General features: G+C 32.2%; 1 protein-coding gene across 19 annotated transcripts; it reads right to left on the bottom strand.

Annotated features, from left to right (window-relative positions):
- Positions 1 to 333: 333 nt before the first annotated feature.
- Positions 334 to 22,996, bottom strand: LOC143256354 (uncharacterized). Of its 19 annotated transcripts, none has more exons than XR_013031281.1 (6): positions 21,482 to 22,313; positions 19,021 to 19,257; positions 18,389 to 18,799; positions 11,587 to 11,639; positions 2,208 to 3,915; positions 334 to 1,495 (listed from the first exon to the last, which is right to left on the bottom strand). XR_013031281.1 is itself a non-coding variant. In XM_076513482.1 (6 exons), exons 4-5 carry the CDS (start codon positions 18,771 to 18,773, stop codon positions 11,425 to 11,427), a joined length of 600 nt encoding a protein of 199 aa, XP_076369597.1. In that variant the 5' UTR covers positions 18,774 to 18,799; positions 19,021 to 19,214; positions 21,482 to 21,547; positions 22,699 to 22,714; the 3' UTR covers positions 334 to 3,915; positions 11,414 to 11,424. The 19 variants fall into 19 exon arrangements, 18 of the variants coding, with proteins under 18 accessions (XP_076369597.1, XP_076369590.1, XP_076369585.1 ...); XM_076513482.1 differs by adding an exon at positions 22,699 to 22,714 and having other exon boundaries at positions 334 to 3,915; positions 11,414 to 11,639; positions 19,021 to 19,214; positions 21,482 to 21,547; XM_076513475.1 differs by adding an exon at positions 22,335 to 22,603 and having other exon boundaries at positions 334 to 3,915; positions 11,414 to 11,639; positions 19,021 to 19,262; positions 21,482 to 21,547.
- Positions 22,997 to 24,412: the final 1,416 nt, after the last annotated feature.

Here is a 24,412-nt window from a genome sequence, read left to right as displayed (position 1 = left end):
TTCCGCAGACATGGAAGTTTAGAAATGACTACATCCACTATTGTATTCTGCAGACATGGAAGTTTAGAAATGACTACATCCACTATTGTATTCTACAGACAAGAGTGTTTTGAAAAGATTATATCCAGTAGGGTATTCTTTAGACAGGGTACTTTAGTAAAGACTACACCCACTATTGTATATTACTGAAAGAAAGTATGAAATCTAACTTTCCTTAGAAGCTTAATGTTTGACATCTAATAAAATATGATAGAACATAAAAATGGTTCAAACTGATGTAAATGGAAGAGAAATACATAGCACACGTTTTGGTTAACTGATCTTAATTCAAGATTGACCCATAAACTACCAACTTCTTTTATTTATAAAAAATCATACATTATTATTTCATTTCAAATGGTAGAAGGACATCTTTATTGAATATCTCAGATATACCACCTCTCTGTATAGACTCACAAGTTCATATTTTACGAAAATTTCACAGTAAAACACAGTATGTTATTTTCAACTATGAGCAAAATGTTTGTTTTACACTGTACGTTCCATTCTAAATCAAATGTTTCAGTTTTGCACTGTAACGTTCCATTCTAAATCAAATGTTTGTTTTGCACTGTACATTCCATTTTAAATCAAATGTTTGTTTTGCATTCTAAATCAAATGTTTCAGTTTTACTGTTCCATTCTAAATCAAATGTTTGTTTTGCACTGTCAGTTTTGCACTGTATGCTCCATTCTAAATACGCTCCATTCTAAATCAAATGTTTCAGTTTTGCACTGTACGTTCCATTCTAAATCAAATGTTTGTTTTGCACTGTACGTTCTATTCTAAATCGAATGTTTGTTTTGTTCTGTACGTTCCATTCTAAATCAAATGTTTCAGTTTTGCACTGTACGTTCCATTCTAAATCAAATGTTTCAGTTTTGCACTGTACGTTCCATTCTAAATCAAATGTTTGTTTTGTACTTTACGTTCCATTCTAAATCAAATGTTTGTTTTGTTCTGTACGTTCCATTCTAAATCAAATGTTTGTTTTGTACTGTACGTTCCATTCTAAATCAAATGTTTGTTTTGTACTGTACGTTCCATTCTAAATCACATACTTCAAAGCTTTCCCTTCTATCATAAATTGGTGAAATATGGTAACTTTAAATTTCAAAATAAATTTTGTGCAATTATAAAAATTTATCTTTAATTACATCAAAACTTAAGTAAATAAATTACTGATGCCGTACACATGTTGCTCTGAAACAATCAAAGCCTTTCTCAGAAAGTGTCTAATTTTAATGCATAGTCATTGGACAACTAAGTTAGAATTATGTTTGTGACGAACTTCCATATGGTGTCGTAGTTCATCCCTCCTAGTTGAGGTAAAGGTACAAAAGGTGCAGCGAAATCTCCGTTCACCTCGATGTAGTCTCATATGTCTGCTTTTATTCCCTTGGGATGAAAACACTTTATGGCAAAGTTCACAAGTCCTAGCTCTTAGAAAAGTATCTGAAATTAAAATGTGTTAAACTTTACAAAAATTCTCCATGGTTATGACCACAAGTCTTAGCTCTTAGAAAAATCTCTGAAGAGGAAATATGAATTATTATAAAACAACATAGTTGGGTAAAGTTTACAACTCCTATCTATCAGAAATGTATTTGAAAATAATATAGTGTTTGACCTTGAAGTATGTGAAAATGTAATACTATTGTAAGAAACTTTGTGACAAAGTTCGTAAGTCCTATCTGTCACAAGTCTTATCTTTCAGAAATGTATAAAAAACACTGTGGCAAATATTACAATTCAAAGCTTTGAGAAAATTAACTGAAAATAAAATATTGATTTATAAAAATAACATTTTGGTCCAGATCTCAAGTCCTAAATTTAAGGAGAGAATCTGAAAAGAAAATGAGTTAGATTTACAATAAACACCATGGGAAAATTATAAATCCTAGCTCTAAAAAACATATGTGTTAGATTTATAATAAACACTATGGGAAAATTAGAAATCCTAGCTCTAAAAAATATATGTGTTAGATTTATAATAAACACTATGGGAAAATTAGAAATCCTAGCTCTAAAAAATATACGTGTTAGATTTATAATAAACACTATGGGAAAATTAGAAATCCTAGCTCTAAAAAATATACGTGAAAAATTGTTTGATTTATAAAAAAAAAAACCTAAGATAAAGTTCACAAGTCCAATCTATAAGTACCTGAAAATGTTTCAGAATTATAAAAAATAACTTTATGGCAATGTTCACATGTCCTTGCTCTCAGAAAAAGAAAAACCCTTTATGTCCATTCCTAGTTCTGAAAAGAATCTTCAAAGAAAATGTATAAAAATATTCATTATGGTGAAATTCAGAAGTCCTAGATCCTAGAAAAATATTTTTGAAAGCAAAATATGTCAGAATTATAAAACACAAATCAAAAACTGCTAAGAAAAAGTTTTTCAATTTGTGGTTAATAAGAACTAACAGAAAAATTTGCTGTTAAAATTGATGTGGATACAAAATGTCCTACAAAGCAAGTTTCACTGCTGTAATGGTGTTAGACTTTCAAATGTCTACACTTTATTGTTACTTAATCTGTACCTACTTCCTCCAATAGTGTGTGCTGTTGGAGCATTTTACCATTAATTAAAACTGATGTCCTCTGTCTTGTACATATCTATTTGGTTGTATCCAAATAAGCAACTGAATAAAAACCTAATTGTTGTTGCACAATGATATTAAATACAATGTTGTTCCTAATGTTTGAAACATCTTCACTTAAGACTGAACAATTAGCAGGCTGATGTCAGCAAAATTTGCTTCATTAGCCTGCAAAAGATAAATCATATGCATTTACAGAATGGGCTGTCCAACATGAACTTTCTGTGAAACTAATGGTCATTACTTGTGACATTACTTGGAAAACAGCCTATATTTTAAGTGCCAAACAAATATATTCAAAGATTGCTTTAATAAAACTAACTAATGAAACAGAGCTTCAAAACAACACAAAAGTGAGGACTTTATAATTTGAATATCCTTAAAAATATTACCACCTACAGTAGTGTAAGAAGGAGGGACTGTTTGGTTACACATGCAGACTTTACAACAATACATTGAAAGTATAAGAATCTGGTAAAGGCAGCTCAATCTAGGTGGGCAGGGTGGGGCATGCCCCCCAGAAAATGAATGTAATGATACAATTTACGGTTGCTATACAAGTTAAATATACAAGAGTTGAGGTGTCACAGCACCCCTGGTTCTGATACAGAAAATCTAATAACCTTTAAGCTCACATTTCAATAACTCATATTTTAACATTTTCTTTGAGAATGATATATACAACAGTGTTAAGCTCTAGACAAACAGTAAACTTTAAGTAAATAGCAACATTAAGCCTGATATATATGACAATGTTAAACTTTATATTTACAGCAATAATAATCTGTAAACATATGGCACTGTTAAGGTTTATATATTTGTATATTTAATATTGTAAACTATTTTGTTACAAATAACAAGTACAGCAATATGAATCAAATGATAATATTTATTCATAAAGAAACTTCTAAAAAGACTGTTTCAACAGAACCAACACTAGACTGTAAGTACCATTCATGCCAGTTTTATAGCTCCCATATAATTATAGTAACTGAATGGAAACATTGTAAACAGACTAGATAAATGAAACAACATTACAAAAACAGAAATATTTAATAATGCAATAGTTCGTTATATTCGTCTTGATGACGAACTTTAACGTGACTACGGAGTGCATCCCTTCGAGTGGTCGTAAAGGAACAAATACTGCAACGAAACTTCATCTCCAAACGGTGTAGCCTCATGTGTCGACTTTTATTTCCACTGGAAGAAAATACCCTCAAGCACAGAGGACAAGTCCTAGAATGTAAATCCAGAGGTTCCGTTTCTGTAAAAATACAATTAATTCCAGATTGACAGCTGTCATTCATAAAGTAAAGAAAATAATTTATATTTCTTTTTGTTAGAAAAATTACTCAAATTCTGCAGATAACTGAAAACATGACCTTATGAAACTAGTTCTGTATAATACATAATGTATTAACAAATAATGGTACCAAATATTATAATTTTTAAAGATATACATTGAAACATAATTAGTATCCTTTATTTGTCTATATCATTGCATTACTATAAATAATCACTACATCAGTACACACAAATATTACATAAAGCATCAAATCCATAATTTATAACATTTTATCCTTTAACAACAAAACATTTTAAGTTAATTCCTTCATATCATATACAGGGTATAAAGACATTCCAGATCTTATATTACCTACCAACAGATGTCTCTCTGAGAACATTTTACAAGAAATAAAGTTTTATAGTTTTCATAATAAAAATGTTTCATGCACAAGAAAATCTCTTCTGAAACAAAACTGTCTGAACACATTAACTGATCATACTAAGTTATTTTTATCAGACAACTTGAAACAAAACACTGTTTTACCACAGATTTTTATACTGTTACACTGTACATGGCTTTGTTAAACAATGAAACAGTTACAGATGTATTTATCAAACAATGCAACAGTTTTACATGTCCAAATTAAACAATGTAACAGTAGTACATGCCCTTATTAAACAATGAAATGGTTGCACATGCCTTTATTAAACAATGAAACTATTGCACATGCCTTTATTAAACAATGAAACTGTTGCACATGCCTTCATTAAACAATGAGACTGTTGCACATGCCTTTATTAAACAATGAAACTGTTGCACATGCCTTTATTAAACAATGAAACAGTTATACATATTCCTGTTAATTATCCACGAGGTTGAACATAGCTATTGTAGTTGCTTTATACAAACATTTTTTCAAGTACATTAAATCTACTACTTTCATATACAAAAATACTGACTTATGATCCAAATTTCACATTTTTTAATACATAACAACATAGAAAGGTGAGAAAACTGTTCCATCAACATGAGGCTTCACAAGCACCATAACATTTCAAGCAACAACCACAAGATTCATGTTATTTTGATTAAACCAATGCTTTTGTGTCAACTCTGTCATAATTTCAGTATTAAAAAAATGTTTTTCTATCAGAAACTGCAAAATATAAGTTTTGTTAGGTATGAAAAATCATTATAATCCAGAAATCTTCTTGATATTTGAGTCTACAATTGTTTAAAATAAGTCTATGTGGTGGCCACAAATAAAAATTGTATCTTGTTGAAATATGGCATAAATAAAGAATACTACAATGACTCCTGTAACATTTCTTGAGAGTAGCACAAATAATGTTTATCACAGAATAATTTGTAAAATATTCTAACACATTAACATTAATATCTACACCAAAAGAAAAAATCCATGATTAATAGAATTATTTGAGACTTACCCTTAGAATTATCAATGAGGTCTACCTCATTACCTTCTTGAAAGCACTTTACAAAAATTACTTAATCCAGTGATTAGTTAACTGTGATCATAACCACCCAACACAGTAACTACCTGTTATTTAACCCTTTCATGACAGGTTACGAGTCAAAGACCATGTCATCATATTTGTTGACCTGCATTCAAAATTTTATTGAACTATTTTATGTCAATAAGTTTGGAATCAAATTATAGATTACAACCAAAACCTTTAGTGTTATATACAACTTAATTTCTTAATTTAAAAGTAAATATTAAAAAAACTCACCTACATGTAGATTTTAGTGAGTTATGTAGTACGTTGAATGAAACACTGTTTAAAATTAGATGTTTGTAATGTCAAAGTACTAAATCTATAGTTTTGCACAAATTATAAACTTAAACTACTAATATTGGCAACCTAGAATATAAAATAAGAACCTTGTATATTTTAATTTTACTGAGATATGACTTATGTACTAAATCAAAGCTGGAATATAAAATAAGAACCTTGTATATTTTACTTTTACTGAGATATGACTTATGTACTAAATCAAAAAAAATGGTCCCATTTACCTCTTTCCATTTTCATACACATACATTCTTACTACAATACATAAATAATTACCTAACAGCTCAGAATATCCCCTAGTGGTTTTCTCAGCCATTTTAATTTGTGAAAAGGTTACCATATTCTTTCTATCTAAGACTTCAAGGAGGTAGGTCATGTCTTTAAGCTTTTTGAAGTTTCTTATTTTTTAAAATCTAAGTACATCTTAGTTTCTAAGTTTAATAAATTACAGTGGAATTCTGTGATATCAGTGGAGTTATTTATGATTTTTTGATCATTCATCTGTATACATAAAACCTAAAATAGGTTTATCTGATATCCTCCAAATGTGAAATTTTAAAAGGCTTAGCAATCTATGTCCAACAGCAACCAAGTTCAGAGATTGTAGCTAGAAGAGATAATTGTTTGCTGTACTTCTTTAATTATTGTCCTACATTCTAAGAAAAATAAGTTTGATAACAGATTTCTAAATAATAAACTATATCTATATGTAATGTATAATAATTTATACATTACTGTATAACACAAAATACTAGTACAATAAAACAGCCCCAACACTAGGTTAGTTTTATACTGTTGGATACAGTAACACATGTACCTCATCAACACAAGTTATGTAATGTTAGCTGGTCACAACTAGGTTAATATAATAAATATATGATATTATGAGACTTAGAATAAATATTTGTATTTTCATGTTATAATATGTAAATATTGTAGCACAAAAAACCAACATAATTTATATTCATTTCTCCAATTTTTTTATGATGGTTAAGAGGTTGGTCAGTTAGTTGACAGATCCCACATAAAGTTTAGAAAACAACATATAAAATTTTACTGAAAACAAATGTTTGAAATGTATTTAGGAGGTTTTAGAAATTACACATTGTGGAATGAAAAATATTTTAATCATAACATGAAATCATTTTATGCTCAAATTAGTAATGAAACAGACTCAATATTATCACAAGCAAATCCTCAGAAAAATATTTCATTAAAAAATGTGTAACCTTTTGTAAAAGTCTGTCAAATTTCGTGAAGTTGTACACACTATATCAAAAGGTAAATATTTATTGTATGAAACCATGTATATCATACCAAGCCCACTGAGAAAGAGTTAACTATGATAATACTATTCTCCACACAATAAAAGGTTGCTTTGTAACTACGTTCTATTTAACCACAGTCATGTACTATCAGATACTCACCTCAATACACAGATTTATAATCTTGTTTGGTGCATTTACCATAGAGATTTGGATACCACTAGCCATGAGACAACTCCCAGCTAATTTCACATGAATTGCACCTCTAATGTCATCATACAGTAAAAGTGTTCTACCAACAGGAAGACAACACACATCCATATGCACTAACTTCCCCTATGAATTTGCACTCATGAAATCACATTCTTTGATGAAGGAAATACAAAAATGTGTACTGAGTGTGAAAAGATAGGTGTGAGGATGTAAGCATCTATCATAAGTATATTTTCTGGTAAGGAAAACGTTAACTTCTGAGATGATAACTAACCTGTCTTCACAGATCAGTTAGAACCCCATGTTGATAAGAATCAGTACAAAATATACCCAGATTAGCACCCTTCAGAATGCATATAAATGATGCTCATGTGACAACCAATAGGAGGGGCACATCAGTGGGAGACCTCATCTCTTCTCATCCAGAGTATATTCTAGGAAAAGGAAAGAGACATAATTTGTGTTGCAAGGACAGATGGAGTTGGTGACTGACTGTCCAATTTCTTGCATGCAAGTTTTCCAACAGTCAATATGTTAAGTGTGGTTTAAGTATATTCATATCATAACTTGTGTTCATATTTCAACTGAAACATCAGATTCAACATGTCACAACCAGCTGTAAGAAAAAGAGTACTTCTGATAAATATCCATGTTCACTTCAACTACACTGTCAGACTCCACTTTATAAAAGATGGGTACTTGTATACCATAACTGCTAAGTCTCTGCAGCCCACTGTCAGTTCTCTGTTAAAAAGTTCTCACTTCAACTTTACCAGACTTACATCAGATGTTGGAGGAAGTCAAATTTGTTATGTAGTAAGGGCCAGTCAATATTGAGTGCAGTCATCTTGACTCTATTGAATAGACAGTGTGTGATATGTTTATTGATTTTGTATACTATCTGTTTTATACAACGTGACCTGTACACACACGCTCATAAAAACTTTGCTGAACAGGCTCGTCCTGTAGGAAGAGGGCACATGTGAGGTTTCTGAGTTAAATCAGTGATGACTCATGCAACACCAGTGATGTCAACACTGCTCCACTTCTCACTCTAGTGGTAACTCTTGTAATCAAAGTTACTAGGAACTGATAAGTGGCAAGGATTTCCAATACTTCACTCAAAGAAGGGGAGAGAATTTGTACTGGCGAGACTGAAAGATGCCTGGTTTTGGGAAGACTCAGAGATGCCTGGTTTTTTACTAGTTTCATAATTTTATAGGCTCTTCTATGTAAAATATTTTCTCAACCCAAACGAGCCATTTTTGCATATAAATTTCTCAACAAGTGGGTTTCTCGACATCACTGAAATATTGCTGGTACTTCAATAGGGTGCCATTAGCCCCTTAAAAATTTCTGAAAATTAGGTGCTCTCAGAGTGATTATAAGCATGTTTAGGGCACAAAACATGAATATTTTTAGGTGCACTGTAGCCAAAGAAAATTCCAATTTCTTCTCAGTAAAGGAGTTATCTATTCTGGCTCATCAACCATGAAAAATAAACAGTCCATAATTATCTTCTCTATGTTAGTAAATAACCCTATTATCATTCACACAAAAGTAGCCAAGTATATGCTTAAAATTTTCAGCTTTCAGAATAAAAGGACTTCCTCTTAGGTCCAAGCATTTTCATCTCAAACATACTGTGTCAATTTACATTATGCCATGTGACTAGAACAGTTCTGTGCAGTTGTCAAAATGTGGCTGGCCAGCTTGATGACAGTGTTTTCATCCAAGTTTCATAGCTCATTTTGGGATAAATGGCTCAACATATATAATAAATGTGTCAACATACAAGTTGGATGGCAAACTATAAAGATGGATTTTGATGAATTCTACTTAAACTTTATCTGATAAATTGTTGCCTTTACATGGAAATGACAAAAGCAACTAATGCTGTATTGCACAGCATATGTGCAATTAAACATTCTGTGAAGAATAGCCAATGAGGGATTTGCATTGTAATTATATGTTTGACCCATTATTCACAGTACATTAACAGCACTATAATAATAGGCTTACCCTTTCCTACATTTTTAAACTGGATCTAACCAACCACAGAAAATGACCCAGATAATGAAGAAAATCTTGGAAATACAAGAGTATCCACTGATGAACAGTCAGATAAGATGATGTACAGAATTACTGATGGAGGAAAGGTGTAGCAGACCAATAATGATAAAAGACCTGCCACATATGATGACAGACAAATAAAGTGGACATAATAAGAATACTGTTACATTGGAGAAAAGTTTGGCCTGATAGGAGTATATTCCTTTATGAAGAAGGGAACTGTGAAAATGAGAAACAAGAGGAGCTATAGGGGAACCTGAATATCAACCAGACTAATGCTAAAATGGTCAAAGGGTCACCAATAATAAGGCACAAGAAAGAACAGTATGTAAACCTGAGGTCAAGGAGACAAACAGAAGAGTAAGTATAGAAAAAGAGATAAGAGACAAACTGGCTGAAAAAACAACAGCCAGAGCCAAAGAATGAGAAATAGATTGCCATAAGTAAGTAAATCCAGAGCAGAAAAGAGTGGCAAAATCATCCAAGACAGACTTATCCAAGGGTAAACTTCATGGAAGATGAAGGAATGTAGAGGTTATTCTGATGATGGAATATGAAGTGGCTAAGACAGACGGTCTGACACAGATACTGAAGCTTCCTGCAGAGGATTGTTTTGTTTGTTTGTTTTGGAATTTCGCACAAAGCTACTTGAGGGCTATCTGTGCTAGCCGTCCCTAATTTAGCAGTGTAAGACTAGAGGGAAGGCAGCTAGTCATCACCACCCACCGCCAACTCTTGGGCTACTCTTTTACCAACGAATAGTGGGATTGACCGTCACATTATACAAGACCATAGAATAAGCTGAGTGGAGCAAGACCAAGTGAATCATCAGATGGAGAAGGAATGGGAACATGACTGACAAACAGCAAGAAGATCAAGTATGTTGATGTGGAGTGAATTCTCTTCCAGTATCCAAATGTTGTTATCAAAAATTCACAATAAAGATTGAATGTATTTTAAAACTAAAGAATTAAAAATTAATGTTTTGTTGAGGAAGCAACACATCTAAGCTGTATAGTGTTGAAGAAAAAACATGAAGATTCACAAGTGCATGGAGATGTATCATCCTCTTATTGATGGTGTACTTTTGTCATCATAGGTGTATTGTACTCCTATTAGTGGAGGTCTTTTGTCATCACAGATGTATCTTTCTCCTATTAATGGAGGACTTTTGTCATTGAAGATATATCTTCATCCTTTGGTGGAATACTTCTGTCAACAGAGTTGTATCTTTTTCCTATTAGTGGAAGACTTTTCTCATAAGAGGTGTATCTTCCTCCTTTGGTAGAATACTTTTCTCATCAGAGGTGTATCTTTCTTTATCCTTTCATGAAACTTTTGTCACATTATGACATCATTATGCAGTGGTACAATTTATGTAAAATACTGTGAAACCAGGTAGGAGTTACATGAACGTTAATGACATGTAAATCTGTGCAGAGAGGTGAGTTAATACCTTTGAATTTCTTCAAGAAGATAACAGCAACTGTATAACTATGTCATTTAACTATGGTGAAACTTTCCTCAGTATCGTTATACTTACTCTGTAACTACATTTTATCTAATTGTGGTCACACAGTAATAGTTGCTTTGTAACTGTCACTTAACTATTGTCATACTTCCCTTCATACACTAGCAGCTTCCCCATTACTCTCCTTGGCATAATGATGAATCTTTATGTAATAACTATATGTTTGAGTAAGGAAGAACATTATTAATACACATAAGCTGGCAAACAACAATTTCCAAGAATAATAAAGACTTATTACTACATACTTTGAAAGACAGATCATTGAGCTTATGAAACATGCTGTAAATATCCTCAAAATAATCATATCATTACTCCTGGAAACTGTTACTCACTATTACTACATATTATTAACTAGAAATGGAACAAACAAACCATACAAACATTGAGTTTCTTGTAAAATTGGTGAAACATAACACAAAGAGAGAAATCTACACTGATTTTGGTTGGTTTTTAATCTAGAAATCAGACAGTATCAGAACACTTAACTACATCATAATGCTCAATACTAAAAGCTCCATTTTACAAAACATACATATTAGGACCAGAACAAATACTATAAATGTAAACAGCATTACATCATCATCTCTCAGAGTTTGTTCATGTGTCTTCTCTGTTTATGACGTTTCAAGTTATCAGAACGAGAACAAAGAAAGTCACACTGATCACAGTTGTACTGCCAAGTTCTGAAATTGTGTAGCTGGCTGTGTCTCCTAAGGTTTCTTTTGCTGGAGTACAACTTCCCACATACCTCACAAGTCCAGTGGTGTACACTCAGACTCCTGACAGAATACTTCTCCATGACTGTCACATAAAAACAGATATAAGAAAACAATGATTAAACACCAGAACCTTCTTCACACAGAGTAGTCAGTACAAAATATTTGAAACTCTTAAGTTAAGAACTTTGTAGTTTACAGTAATAACCACACTGGCGACATCTATTGCTGAGAATATAATTCTCTCTTTAAAACTACCCATCTTCACAATGCGTAACTACACTTACACCAGGTAAACATTTTTGTGTTATTTCTAAAAGATTTCCCATGTCACTCTGAAAAAACTATTAAAAATCCAAAACTTTCATAAAAACAGCAAGTTCTGATAAACGAGAGCTTTCTCTGCTTTAAAATAGTGAAAAATGGGAGTGTAACTAGAATCATACTTAAGGTAACCCTAATAACCAATTTCAACATTAGACAGGTAGAACATAACCTTTGAATAGCATTCACCAAATACATTAAAATAACATTTGATGTGAAAAATACATCACATAAAACCTTATCCACTGGTTCTTATTAGCTTACAGATTTAAAAGTTCTTTAAAAACAAACTTAACTAATAAAATTTTTTCTACTAACCATTAGGCTTGAAATACTATATTTAATTATCGATAGTAAAGACAAATGAGAAACTCACCACATGTGAAATACAGATAATGATTTACATAATATATGAAAGAATCAAATATAATTTTTAAACTAAAAAATGACAAACAAAACTACTTTCTCAATGTTTTGGTAGTTGAATATACCATATTCCTCAATGATGAAGTTCAATACACAAGCTTTGTAAGTATTAGAATCACATTTTACTTTGTTTATTGACTAATTCTAATAAAGATTAGAGAAAAAAAATAAATTCAGGTAGAAACTAGTGAAGGGTTCAAAGCATGTAAAATAACTTCACAACTGAAATAGGATATTGTTGATTCAGCTTCTAATCATCTTTCTTATATTTGCTGTTTTTGCTTGTCTACAATCTTACTGCATTGTGATGAAACACCCCAAGGTGTGAGTTGATTCGTTGTGATAAGGTTCTTAAATTGTAATTAGAGCTTATGTACCACCTCTGGTTCACACAAATATAAAGGATTATGTCCATACTGTGTTTATGTAAATGTGTGTGTATAATTATACACATTTTTAAAAAGCTTCAAAGAAGATTAAATCAATATTTAAAAAAAAACTTTCAAAACAACTGTGTATTTCAAAACTTATTTTATTTATTTGCCAGGGTAACACACTAATTATTGCTGTCATTTTAAATATTTCCAATGTCAAGTTAATGCTTTATGCCATGAACTGCTCTCAGGTGTCGTTGTAAAGATTCTTTCCACCTGAATGATCTCAAACATGTGATACACGTGTGCCATCTATACCGCCCTGCATGGCTGTTTATGTGTCGTCTGTAACCCCAGCTTGTTGCTAGGACTTTTCCACACACGTGACACTTCCAAGAAGAACCTGGAATTTAAAAATAAAACACTGAATCTAGAGAAATACTAAATGCATGACACACGACTTCAAAGTACATATGGGTCATAATATAATATTAATGTTCATAAAAAATAACCACAAAACACCAAATTGTTTCAAAAAATAAACAATAACTACTATTAATATCATTAGATAATTAGACATACTTTGGTTATGAAACCAAATGATTTAATAAAATAATGACTGAACTTATAAAAAAACAATTTCAGAGATCCACATACACTATAAGAACTGTAACACTTTCAGAGATCAACACACACTGTTAGAACTGTAACCCTTTCAAAGATCAACATACACTATTAGAACTGAAACACTCATAAATTAACAATCATAATTAGAACTGTAATACTAATAGATCAACATACACTATTAGAACTGTAACACTCATAGATCAATATACACTATTAGAACTGTAACACATTCACAGATCAATGTAAACTATTAGAACAGTAACACTTTCAGAGATCAACATACACTATTAAAACTGTAACACTCAGAGATCAACATACACTATTAGAATTGCAATGCTTTCACAATTCAAAATACACGATTAGAACTGTAACACACAGAAATTCACATACACTATACAAACTGTAACACTCATAGATCAACATACACTGTTAGAACTGCAATGCCTTCAGAGATCAACATACACTATTAGAACTGCAATGCTTTCACAGTTCAAAATACACTATTAGAACTGTAACATACAGAGATTAATGTACAATATTAGAACTGTAACACTCATAGATCAACATACACTATTAGAATTGCAATGCTTTCAGAGATCACATATACAATTAGAACTGTAACACTGACAGAAATCAACATACACTTTTAGAACTATAAGATTCAGAGATCAACATACACTGTCTGAACTGTAACAGAGATCAACATACACTATTAGAACTGTAACATACAGAGATGAACGTACACTATACAAACTGTAACACTCATAGATCAACATACACTGTTAGAACTGCAATGCCTTCAGAGATCAACATACACTATTAGAACTGCAATGCTTTCACAGTTCAAAATACACTATTAGAACTGTAACATACAGAGATTAATGTACAATATTAGAACTGTAACACTCATAGATCAACATACACTATTAGAATTGCAATGCTTTCAGAGATCACATATACAATTAGAACTGTAACACTGACAGAAATCAACATACACTTTTAGAACTATAAGATTCAGAGATCAACATACACTGTCTGAACTGTAACAGAGATCAACATACACTATTAGAACTGTAACATACAGAGATGAACGTACACTATTAAAACTGTAAGACTCAGACATAATCATACACTATTACAACTGTGACACTCAGAGGTCAACATATGCCATAAGAACTGTAACACGCAGAGATAAACATATGCTATTAAAATTGTAACACACATAGTTCAACATAGACTATTAGAAGTGTAACACTGAGAGATCAAAATACACTATTAGAACTGTAATACTTTCAGAGATCAATGTACACTGTTAGAACAGTAACACTCATAGATTAACATTCACTATTAGAACTGTAACACAGTCAGAAATCAACATATACTATTAGAACTGTAACACTTTCAAAGACCAATGTACTCTATTAGAACTGCAACATTTTCAGAGATCAACATACACTATTTGAACTATAACACTGTCAGAATTCAACATGCATTATAACAGACAAGTTTTATAGAACCATACAATAATGCACTCAAACTAACTTTTCTACTGAACCTATAATACCATAACAACCACTAAAGTGAAAAACTGGAACAGTCAAACTCTTGTCCCTAATTTTAAAATGTTTTTATATATTTCAAATAATTTATCTTTCATTGAATTTACTTTCAATGTATTGAGTTATTTCACAACTATTCCAAATATATTAACAATAGCATAGTTTCTGAAATCACTTGAAATAGAATGTTCTGGTGACAGACACAAAACGAGTAAAAATACTCAAAGTAACCTAGAAACCTTAAATTAACTTTAAAATAGACTACTTCATAGCTGGATTCATTTAAGAATCCATAACATACTGTTTTTGGCCATTAGCATTACTTTGAAATATTTTAGATCTGTTTGGATGAAGACTGAATGGAATATAAAAGTAATTTTTTCATTAAATAGTAATAAATTTCAGTGTTAAGTGCATTTTGACAAGGAACACTACCTTAACCACCTTCACGTCCAGACCTGTGTTTTTCATCACACACAGACAGACAAATCAATTAGACCTAATACATTTGTGATTTGAGAGTTTGATGTTTTTATCATAAACCTTGGACATTTCATGTGTTTCAAGAACTACAGAAATCAAGGAAACCTGGTCACCCTAAACAGTATGTACTTAATGTGTTCTAAGAACTACAGAAATCAAGGAAACCTGGTCACCCTAAACAGTATGTACTTAATGTGTTTCAAGAACTACAGAAATCAAGGAAACCTGGTCACCCTAAACAGTATGTACTTAATGTGTTTCAAGAACTACAGAAATCAAGGAAACCTGGTCACCCTAAACAGTATGTACTTAATGTGTTCTAAGAACTATAGAAATCAAGGAAACCTGGTCACCCTAAACAGTATGTACTTAATGTGTTTCAAGAACTACAGAAATCAAGGAAACCTGGTCACCCTAAACAGTATGTACTTAATGTGTTTCAAGAACTACAGAAATCAAGGAAACCTGGTCACCCTAAACAGTATGTACTTAATGTGTTTCAAGAACTACAGAAATCAAGGAAACCTGGTCACCCTAAACAGTATGTACTTAATGTGTTCTAAGAACTATAGAAATCAAGGAAACCTGGTCACCCTAAACAGTATGTACTTAATGTGTTTCAAGAACTACAGAAATCAAGGAAACCTGGTCACCCTAAACAGTATGTACTTAAGCTTAATATGCTACAATCCAAGTAGCCAGTAAACATGAGATATTTCAATTGATTATATCATTTTGTTATTACAAAATGACCCAGCAGGTGGAAATGAAATTACAAGTTTTTAAAATACTTTTATTCATCACATTAGTCAAAGGAATTACCACCAGTTTCAATATATTTTTAATTATCCTGGCAACAGAAAGAAACATAGTTTCTAGGACTTGTTCTGATTTCCACATAATAACATAGGATACAGAAGTGTATTCCTACACAAAACAATTACTTACAGTCTTAAACTACAGATGGCACTATAGCTAGTTTTCTCAGACACAATATTAAGTTTCAACCAGCAACTGCAGGATGTTATTAAAGCTAGTGTTCCAAAAACAACATACTAGTTTCTTTTAAAACTCTGATGTTTGTTATTAACATTCAAAGTATATATGAAAAGTGCATACGAATGGTGTAGAGACTGATAAATAGATGGTGAGTTTGGTACTGTAAATCATACATAGGAGACGTCCGAGACTGCGACAACTGTGTTTGACCACTCACTTTATTCACATATATAATACATAATAATACATATGCTCTACCTTCATAAGTAAATGCCTTAATAATTTTTCACAATATTTTGACTTCCTCATATCTCTAAATACAGGAAAAAGTATTTGAACAAGAAATTAGAGCCATTTGAAATACAGTAAAACAATGTTTAAACACCAATATTTAAGTACATTCATCATCATGAGTTGGAATACAGGTGGTACTGTTTAAATAACATTTCACATAAACTTTCTCATGTTCTAAAACACAAGTAAAAGCACTGTGTCTTCATACTTTGAAATATGCATACTACCATAGTAGGTAAATCAATACTTACTGAAGAAAACAAACCAAGGTACTGTTGATATATGTATAATTTCTACAGTACACCTTTCAGGTGAAAGGTTCACAGGTTCTTACTTCTGAGCATTAAATATCCCCTTGACATATGCATTTCTTTCATTAATACTGCAACATTTGAAACGATAAAGGATACTATAATGGTTATTAACAAAATTACACTTGCCAATTTTAATCTGGTTTTGAAAACCCAATTTGAGATGCATGCCATGCCAAGTCCCCCTATATGTAAGGGGACCTTCTACACAAAAAGGACATGAAGATAGAAAGATCAAAGCTTGAGTTCCAAGACAAAGCTGGTCAGACTCACACCATCTGGCTTCTGCAGTATAGTTTTGCTAGCAGCATAATTGGAAGTGCCACGCCAAGAGGTAAAACGAAACAGAAATGAATTCAACAAATGGTTATTTCAATATACTTTTGTCAATGATTAACACAAATGATACATCTCTGAGTTCCATCAGTTAAACCATTATATCTTGTAATACTTTTATCAGCAATAATGTTGACACACCAATTTTAGTTCAAGCCATGTACCTTTTAACTTTTGTAATGTAGTTTAGAAAAAGTGTTGTGTGTGTTTGAAATGAGTTCTAATACTTAAAAATATGACACAGATTTATACAAATACATATCTATTAGTAATTAATATATTAACCAATTGTTTGTTATATATTTACAATTAAGTTTATTTAATTATAATATTTTTTTGCTAATAGCAGTCCTAAATATACTACTATGAAAAACAAACACTAGCAATAGCTTGCTACCATCTTCAAATGTTACATGGGACTGGCTGTTTAATGTCACTTTTATTGATGTGGAAATTAATTACATTACTCTTTTATAAAAAAAATTAAATTTTAAACAACACTTTTGTACCTCCAAAAAACAGAAATAAAATATTTAAAGGTTCCACAATGTCAAAGTTGTTGTAGAACAAGGTATTATCTGGATATGTTCTCACTACAATTAGTAAAACATTGGACTATATCTCACAATAATATTGAAACAATAAAAACCATAGAACACAAGAACTTTCAAAACACCGATCTTTCATCTACAGGAAAACTTATGATTACACTATGTAACACAAATTTTGTTCCTGGATAGTATGTGTTATTTTTTAATTACTTATGTTGTAAACAAACAGAAAATGGCCATTATTCCCTTCACACTTTGCTTTTGTGGCCTGGATAAAGAAATTAACCTATTTTCTATGTAAAAACAGGCAAATCTGCACATTTCCACTTACATAAGGTCTTAATAAAACAACATATGAATCAAGATTTACATGTATTTATACTAAAGTTACACAAAAATGTTTAGTAGTGAGTAGTTTTTTTAGATTTGTCACTGTAATATAAATCACTTTCACACATCAGTCCCCAAATATAGTCTCCCATCATGTTTTCGTTATACGCCCCTTGGTAGTGGTGTTCAAAGTCCAGTATATCATAGTGGAAGTGCTCACCTTTCTCCTCTGAGTATGCTCCCATGTCCTCCTTGAATTTATCAAGATGAGCATCAAGGATATGGACTTTCAGGGACATCCTACAACCCATTATACTGTAGTTCTTCACCAGAGCCTCAACCAGTTCCACAACATTTTCAGCCTTGCAATTACCCAAGAAGCCCCGAACCACTGTGACAAAGCTGCCCCAAGGTTTTTTTTCCTTCCTACTGAGATTCTTGGGGAATTCTGTGCACTCCAGGATCTTCTTTATTTGTGGTCCAACAAAGACACCAGCAGATGCATTCTTGCCAGCTTGATGTTTGGAAGAGTCCACCATGCAGAAGTAGCAATTGTTTGAGTGGTCAGTGGGTTCATGCCAAATTCTTGGAATAGAGAACTTCATGGCTCTCTTCTCCCCTCTGTACTATCCTGCAAAAGAGCAAAATAAAATTATTATGAAAAATAAATTTATTTCATCCACAACTAATGTGTAAGAGGTTTATGCAAAATATTTTATATGTGATATTTTTTCTATACTATTGGAAATTTTAAAAAAATAAATAAATTTAAAGATATTTAAATTTTAAAGGGTCTAAAATTTGTATATATAAAATCTTACAAATCAAGCAAACAAAAATTGTCTGTCTTACCTTCTAGAGTTTTTTTACAGGTATAATGAGGTATCCAGGGTTTGTCTTGATTCCTGACAGGCATTCCAAAATATGTCTTGTAGGCATTTTAGTAGATACTGTCACAGAGTACTTCTTCACTCTTGTCTTGATAAATTTTCCACATACATGGCAAAATTCATCTGGAGAATGCTTGCAGCTTCTTGATGCCACCTCTGATAAAATGATAGGTCTACGTGTTCACTTAGGTAGCTAGAACTAAACTGAAGTGGTGAGTCAGTGTATGCATATATATATATTACTATGTAAAGTTTTAGAAAATTCTTGTAAGTTCAAGAAAATTTTCTATCAGCTACTCAGCACTGAATCTACCTGGAATGTTCTGTAAAATGGGTAAATTTGAAAATTTCATTACCCATGTCACAAAAGCAAAGTTTGAGGAGAAAAATAAGTCTTTCCCATTTACTTTAGGCCTAAGTAATTGAGAAATAGCACTTTCTGCCCAGGAACAAGAAAAAGTAAAAACTTTGTTACTTAGTTTCATGATATGGAACAATGTCAGATTTTTAATAAAACAATATCCTTAACTATAAAGTTCTGGAATTGTTCTTTTAATGGGAGTGTAAACCTTGGTTACACACACAGATGTCAAAAAGTATATTTAGCTTGGTTGGTAATTTTTCTGTCTGTGAAAGGGTGATATCAGTGTGATATATCATCATGTCATCGAATTTGTTTGTATATTATTGTTTCTAATAATTGGAGAAACAATCAAGGATTCAGTTCTTCAAATGTAAACATTCTACATTTTTACAAGTATTCATTATTACAGCTATCAGTATACATGGGAACCATAGGGCTCAGAGGTTCTAAGAATTCCTCCACCCTACAAGGTCTCCAATACCTTGTATATATCTATGTAATATGGCTGTTCTTATTGTCAGTATGATACACACATGGTTACTTCACAAGGTCTCCAATACCTTGTATATATCTATGTAATATGGCTGTTCTTATTGTCAGTATGATACACACATGGTTACTTCACAAGGTCTCCAATACCTTGTATATATCTATGTAATATGGCTGTTCTTATTGTCAGTATGATACACACATGGTTACTTCACAAGATCTCCAATACCTTGTATATCTCTATGTAATATGGCTGTTCTTATTGTCAGTATGATACACACATGGTTACTTCACAAGATCTCCAATACCTTGTATATCTCTATGTAATATGGTTGTTCTTATTGTCAGTATGATACACACATGGTTACTTCACAAGGTCTCCAATACCTTGTATATCTCTATGTATTATGGCTGTTCTTATTGTCAGTATGATACACACATGGTTACTTCACAAGGTCTCCAATATCGTGTTTATCTCTGTATTATGGTTGTTCTTACTGTCACTATGATATGCACATGGTTAACCCACAAGGTCTCCAATACATGTTTATCTCTGTATTATGGTTGTTCTTATTGTCACTATGATATGCACACAGTTAACCCACAAGGTCTCCAATACCATGTTTATCTCTGTATTATGGTTGTTCTTACTATCACTATGATATGCACATGGTTAACCCACAAGGTCTCTAATACCATGTTTATCTCTGTATTATGGTTGTTCTTACTGTCACTATGATATGCACACGGTTAACCCACAAGGTCTCCAATACCATGTTTATCTCTGTATTATGGTTGTTCTTACTATCACTATGATATGCACATGGTTAACCCACAAGGTCTCTAATACCATGTTTATCTCTATATTATGGTTGTTCTTACTGTCACTATGATATGCACATGGTTAACCCACAAGGTCTCTAATACCATGTTTATCTCTGTATTATGGTTGTTCTTACTGTCACTATGATATGCACACGGTTAACCCACAAGGTCTCCAATACCATGTTTATCTCTGTATTATGGTTGTTCTTACTGTCACTATGATGTGCATATGGTTTCTTGCATCTGACAATTTTTCTTTGTTTTATAAGCAATATTTTTTTATTTAGCTTCTTATAAGTATTACAGTTCTTTATCCAATTTTATATAAAAACTTTGATCACACAGCCTATCCAATCAAAGTTAAGTAAAATGTGATCAGAAACTTTATTACATATAAAAAACAGAATTCCTAAATTTACACATTATTGTCTCCCAAGAAAAACTGTTTAAAAACAAAAATGACATTTCTTCAACACTATAGTAACTGAAATTGATTTCCTTTAGTAACAATAAGGCTTTATATTTGAGTGTTTGAAGTTGTGGATACGAAATACAGCCTATTATATCATTTTTGAAAAAATTTCTTGGTTAGTTAGACCCAAAAGTTCCCACACATTAGTCCAGAAACTAAAAAATCTCTCATATTTTGCAAAACTTGCATATCTCTTACTTGCCGGTAATATTACCGTTGTCCTACAAAGTTCAAAAGTAACAATAGTTGTATCAAAAAACCACGTCCTCTTACCTACAAACAAACTCCAAGACTACAGAATCTTTGCTTCTTCTTCTCCTGTAAACTCCCTTGAAAAACCTGGTTTAAGATATTGTGCCTAACCTTTCACACATCATATGAAATGTCCTTCACCAGTGAATACTACTAGCCTTATTCAATTTGAACTTAGATTTAGTGCTTAAACGTTTTTCTTGTACTTTACTTTCATTATTGACATGTTTATATTTATATACTGATGACCACATATTATTTAATTCCTTTAATATTAAAATCTATTGATTACAATTACTTTTACTAGCCTTTTTAATGTTATTTACTTAACTACTGCAAGTATTATTGTAGCCTGTAGTGTAGGCCTAGTCCTTAGTATAACTATATTGCATCGTTTTCTAGAAAGTTAGGCCTACAAAACACAAGTACAACAAATTAACATTCTAAAAACAATAGCAACAGGTTAGCTAGACACTTTGGTTTGTTGCTCTTATTAGTTCTAATTTAGTAATGTATTGTACATTTATATACAAAAATAAAGAAACAGACCAACGTATAGCTCTTTAACTAAATATATTATAAACATGAATGATGGACATACACTAATTTTATGACTAAGTTTAAAATTCACCAATTTCAAAAGAACAAGTAAGTCGTACTATATATACATAGCATAGTTATACATTGTTCAAGATCAATTGGTTTTATTAAAAGTTTAATATATTTTAAATCATTATGTAACAAGTCTTCCTAGCTTTGAGTTATTAGTATATGATATATTAGACGAGTACAACGTGCTCACAATATCTGTTGCAAGTTAGTTTTATAATCGAAACATTCTACCTATTATTTTCGATAGTATTAATTAACGCACCTGAATCGTTTTCGGTATAGTGTTAACCTTTCAGTTTCTTCGTTATTTTCTCGGTTCGTACAAGTTACGTACTCGAAATTTTACCAGTTCCGTTTAAAACATATCCGTAAAATTTTGTAACACCACAATTATTTCAAATGATAATCACTCTATTTTTCTTTTATATTTCAAAGTAAATAATCAAGGAGGCAATAGTCCTAACATTTCATTACGGTATCATTGAGTACTTTGACAAAATTGCAAATGTAAACCAGAGAGTGTCAAATTAACGTCACTAATAATCGGATATTTAATATATAATGAAAACCCTAATAAATACTGACTCTTAAATTTTTCATTATAAATAAATAATAATAATTCATACCTCTATCATACGTACAAGCCCAGCATGGCCGGGTGGTAAAGGCACTCGACATGTAATCTAAGTGTCGCGAGTTCGAATCCATGTCGACCCGACATGCTCGCCCTTTCAGCCGTGAGGGTGATATAATGTCACGATTAATTCCACTATTCGTTTGTAAAAGAATAGCAAAAGAGTGGGTGGTGATGACTAGCTACCTTCCTTCTAGTCCAGTGGTTCTTAACCTGGATTCAATCGATTCGGATTCGGTGAGTCAGTCTCAGGAGTTTGGCGGAGATCAAGACATACTGAAAATGTGTTCCTTCCATTCCCCCATGCGTATGATTCATGACGTCATTCTCCACTTGGCCATCATTGGCTGCGGCTGATCACGTCACATCACTTGGCCTGCGCTGCAGGAAACTTCATGCGCTTAGCAGTCGACTTATGACTGTAGTAATTATGTGTCATTTGTGATTATTTCCTAATCTTTCAATCCCTTCATACTAACTATGTCGAGCAAAAACAGAAAGTGGTCGGACGAATACGTACAATATGGATTCACGTGTATAACGGAACATGATGGGAGTCAGCGTCCTCAATGCATGATTTACAATTCCAAGTTGAGCAATTCTAGTCTTGCACTGGCAAAACTAAGAGAACACTCCCTAAAGCTGCAGGGAGATGAAAAATACAAGAACACAACGCTTGCTGAATTCAAGGTAAAGAGGCTATTTTGCCTGTTCTCGGCTTTCTATCCATCAACAAACCGATCCTCACAGCATCATGAAGGCTTAAAAATCCAATTGCATCTAACATGTCAATTCTGATGATCATTTCAGATGCTCTCTTACAGTCATCCATGTTTGCTGTAATATGCTGAAGCATCAGTTTTCAGTATTTCAGTTTTATACACTGTTTAATTCCATTATCTAGTGGCTGTAGAACTGATGTTGTACATTGAGGTAGAGAGACTAAACGAACATTTGAAAGTTGATCTTTTGGATGAGAAGTTGCATTTCTAGGAAAAGTAGAATATTCCTATTTTTTGTTCCATTCTTTGTTTAGTTTGTTCAAACATTCCTCGAACATAGCACTTGTCATCCACGCTTTAGTATTCGCTTTCCATTCCACAGGAAGTTGATTTTTCCATAAATTTTTGAAACAGCGAGGATTTTTACTTTTACCCATTACTCATGGAAAATTTTACCTGAATTGTAAAATTTATTTTTTCGTGAGAATTATTTAAAGAGTAGAATTTTGCACATAAAAGACAAGTATATGTCTACAAGTCTTGAATCTAATTTAACTGCAAAACTAATGCCGGCAGAAAAAGAACAGAATATATTTAAGGGATACTTAGTTAGTTAGTTATCACCATTAGATTTCATCAAGGAACACAGGGCCGCAATCGCTTGCGGATTCTTCAACAGGTATTTAAGTGAGTAGGTTGTTAGCCCACTGTACCGAGCCGTCCCTAATTTAGTAGTGTAAGACTAGAGGGAAGGCAGCTAGTCATCACCACCCACCGCCAACTCTTGGGCTACTCTTTTACCAACGAACAGTGGGATTGACCGTCACATTATAACGCCCCACGGCTGGGAGGGCGAGCATGTTTGACGCGAACCCGCGACCCTCGGATTACGAGTTGCACGACTTATGCGCTTGGCCATGCCAGGCCTTTAAGGGATACTTACTGTAACAAAATGTCCGAGAATTTATTAATATTTAAACAAAT

The sequence above is a fragment of the Tachypleus tridentatus genome, chromosome 7 (genome assembly GCF_004210375.1).
Source record: "Tachypleus tridentatus isolate NWPU-2018 chromosome 7, ASM421037v1, whole genome shotgun sequence".
NCBI classification, from domain to species: Eukaryota; Metazoa; Arthropoda; class Merostomata; order Xiphosura; family Limulidae; genus Tachypleus; species Tachypleus tridentatus.
This window is presented reverse-complemented; position numbering and strand designations above follow the sequence as displayed.

Coding starts and splice junctions, on each gene's coding strand:
- LOC143256354 (XM_076513487.1), bottom strand. CDS start 18,773: ATGAAGTTCTCTATTCCAAGAATTTGGCATGAACCCACTGACCACTCA. Junction 11,640..18,388: donor AGCATACTCAGAGGAGAAAG/GTGAGCACTTCC, acceptor TTTATGTGACAG/TCATGGAGAAGTATTCTGTC.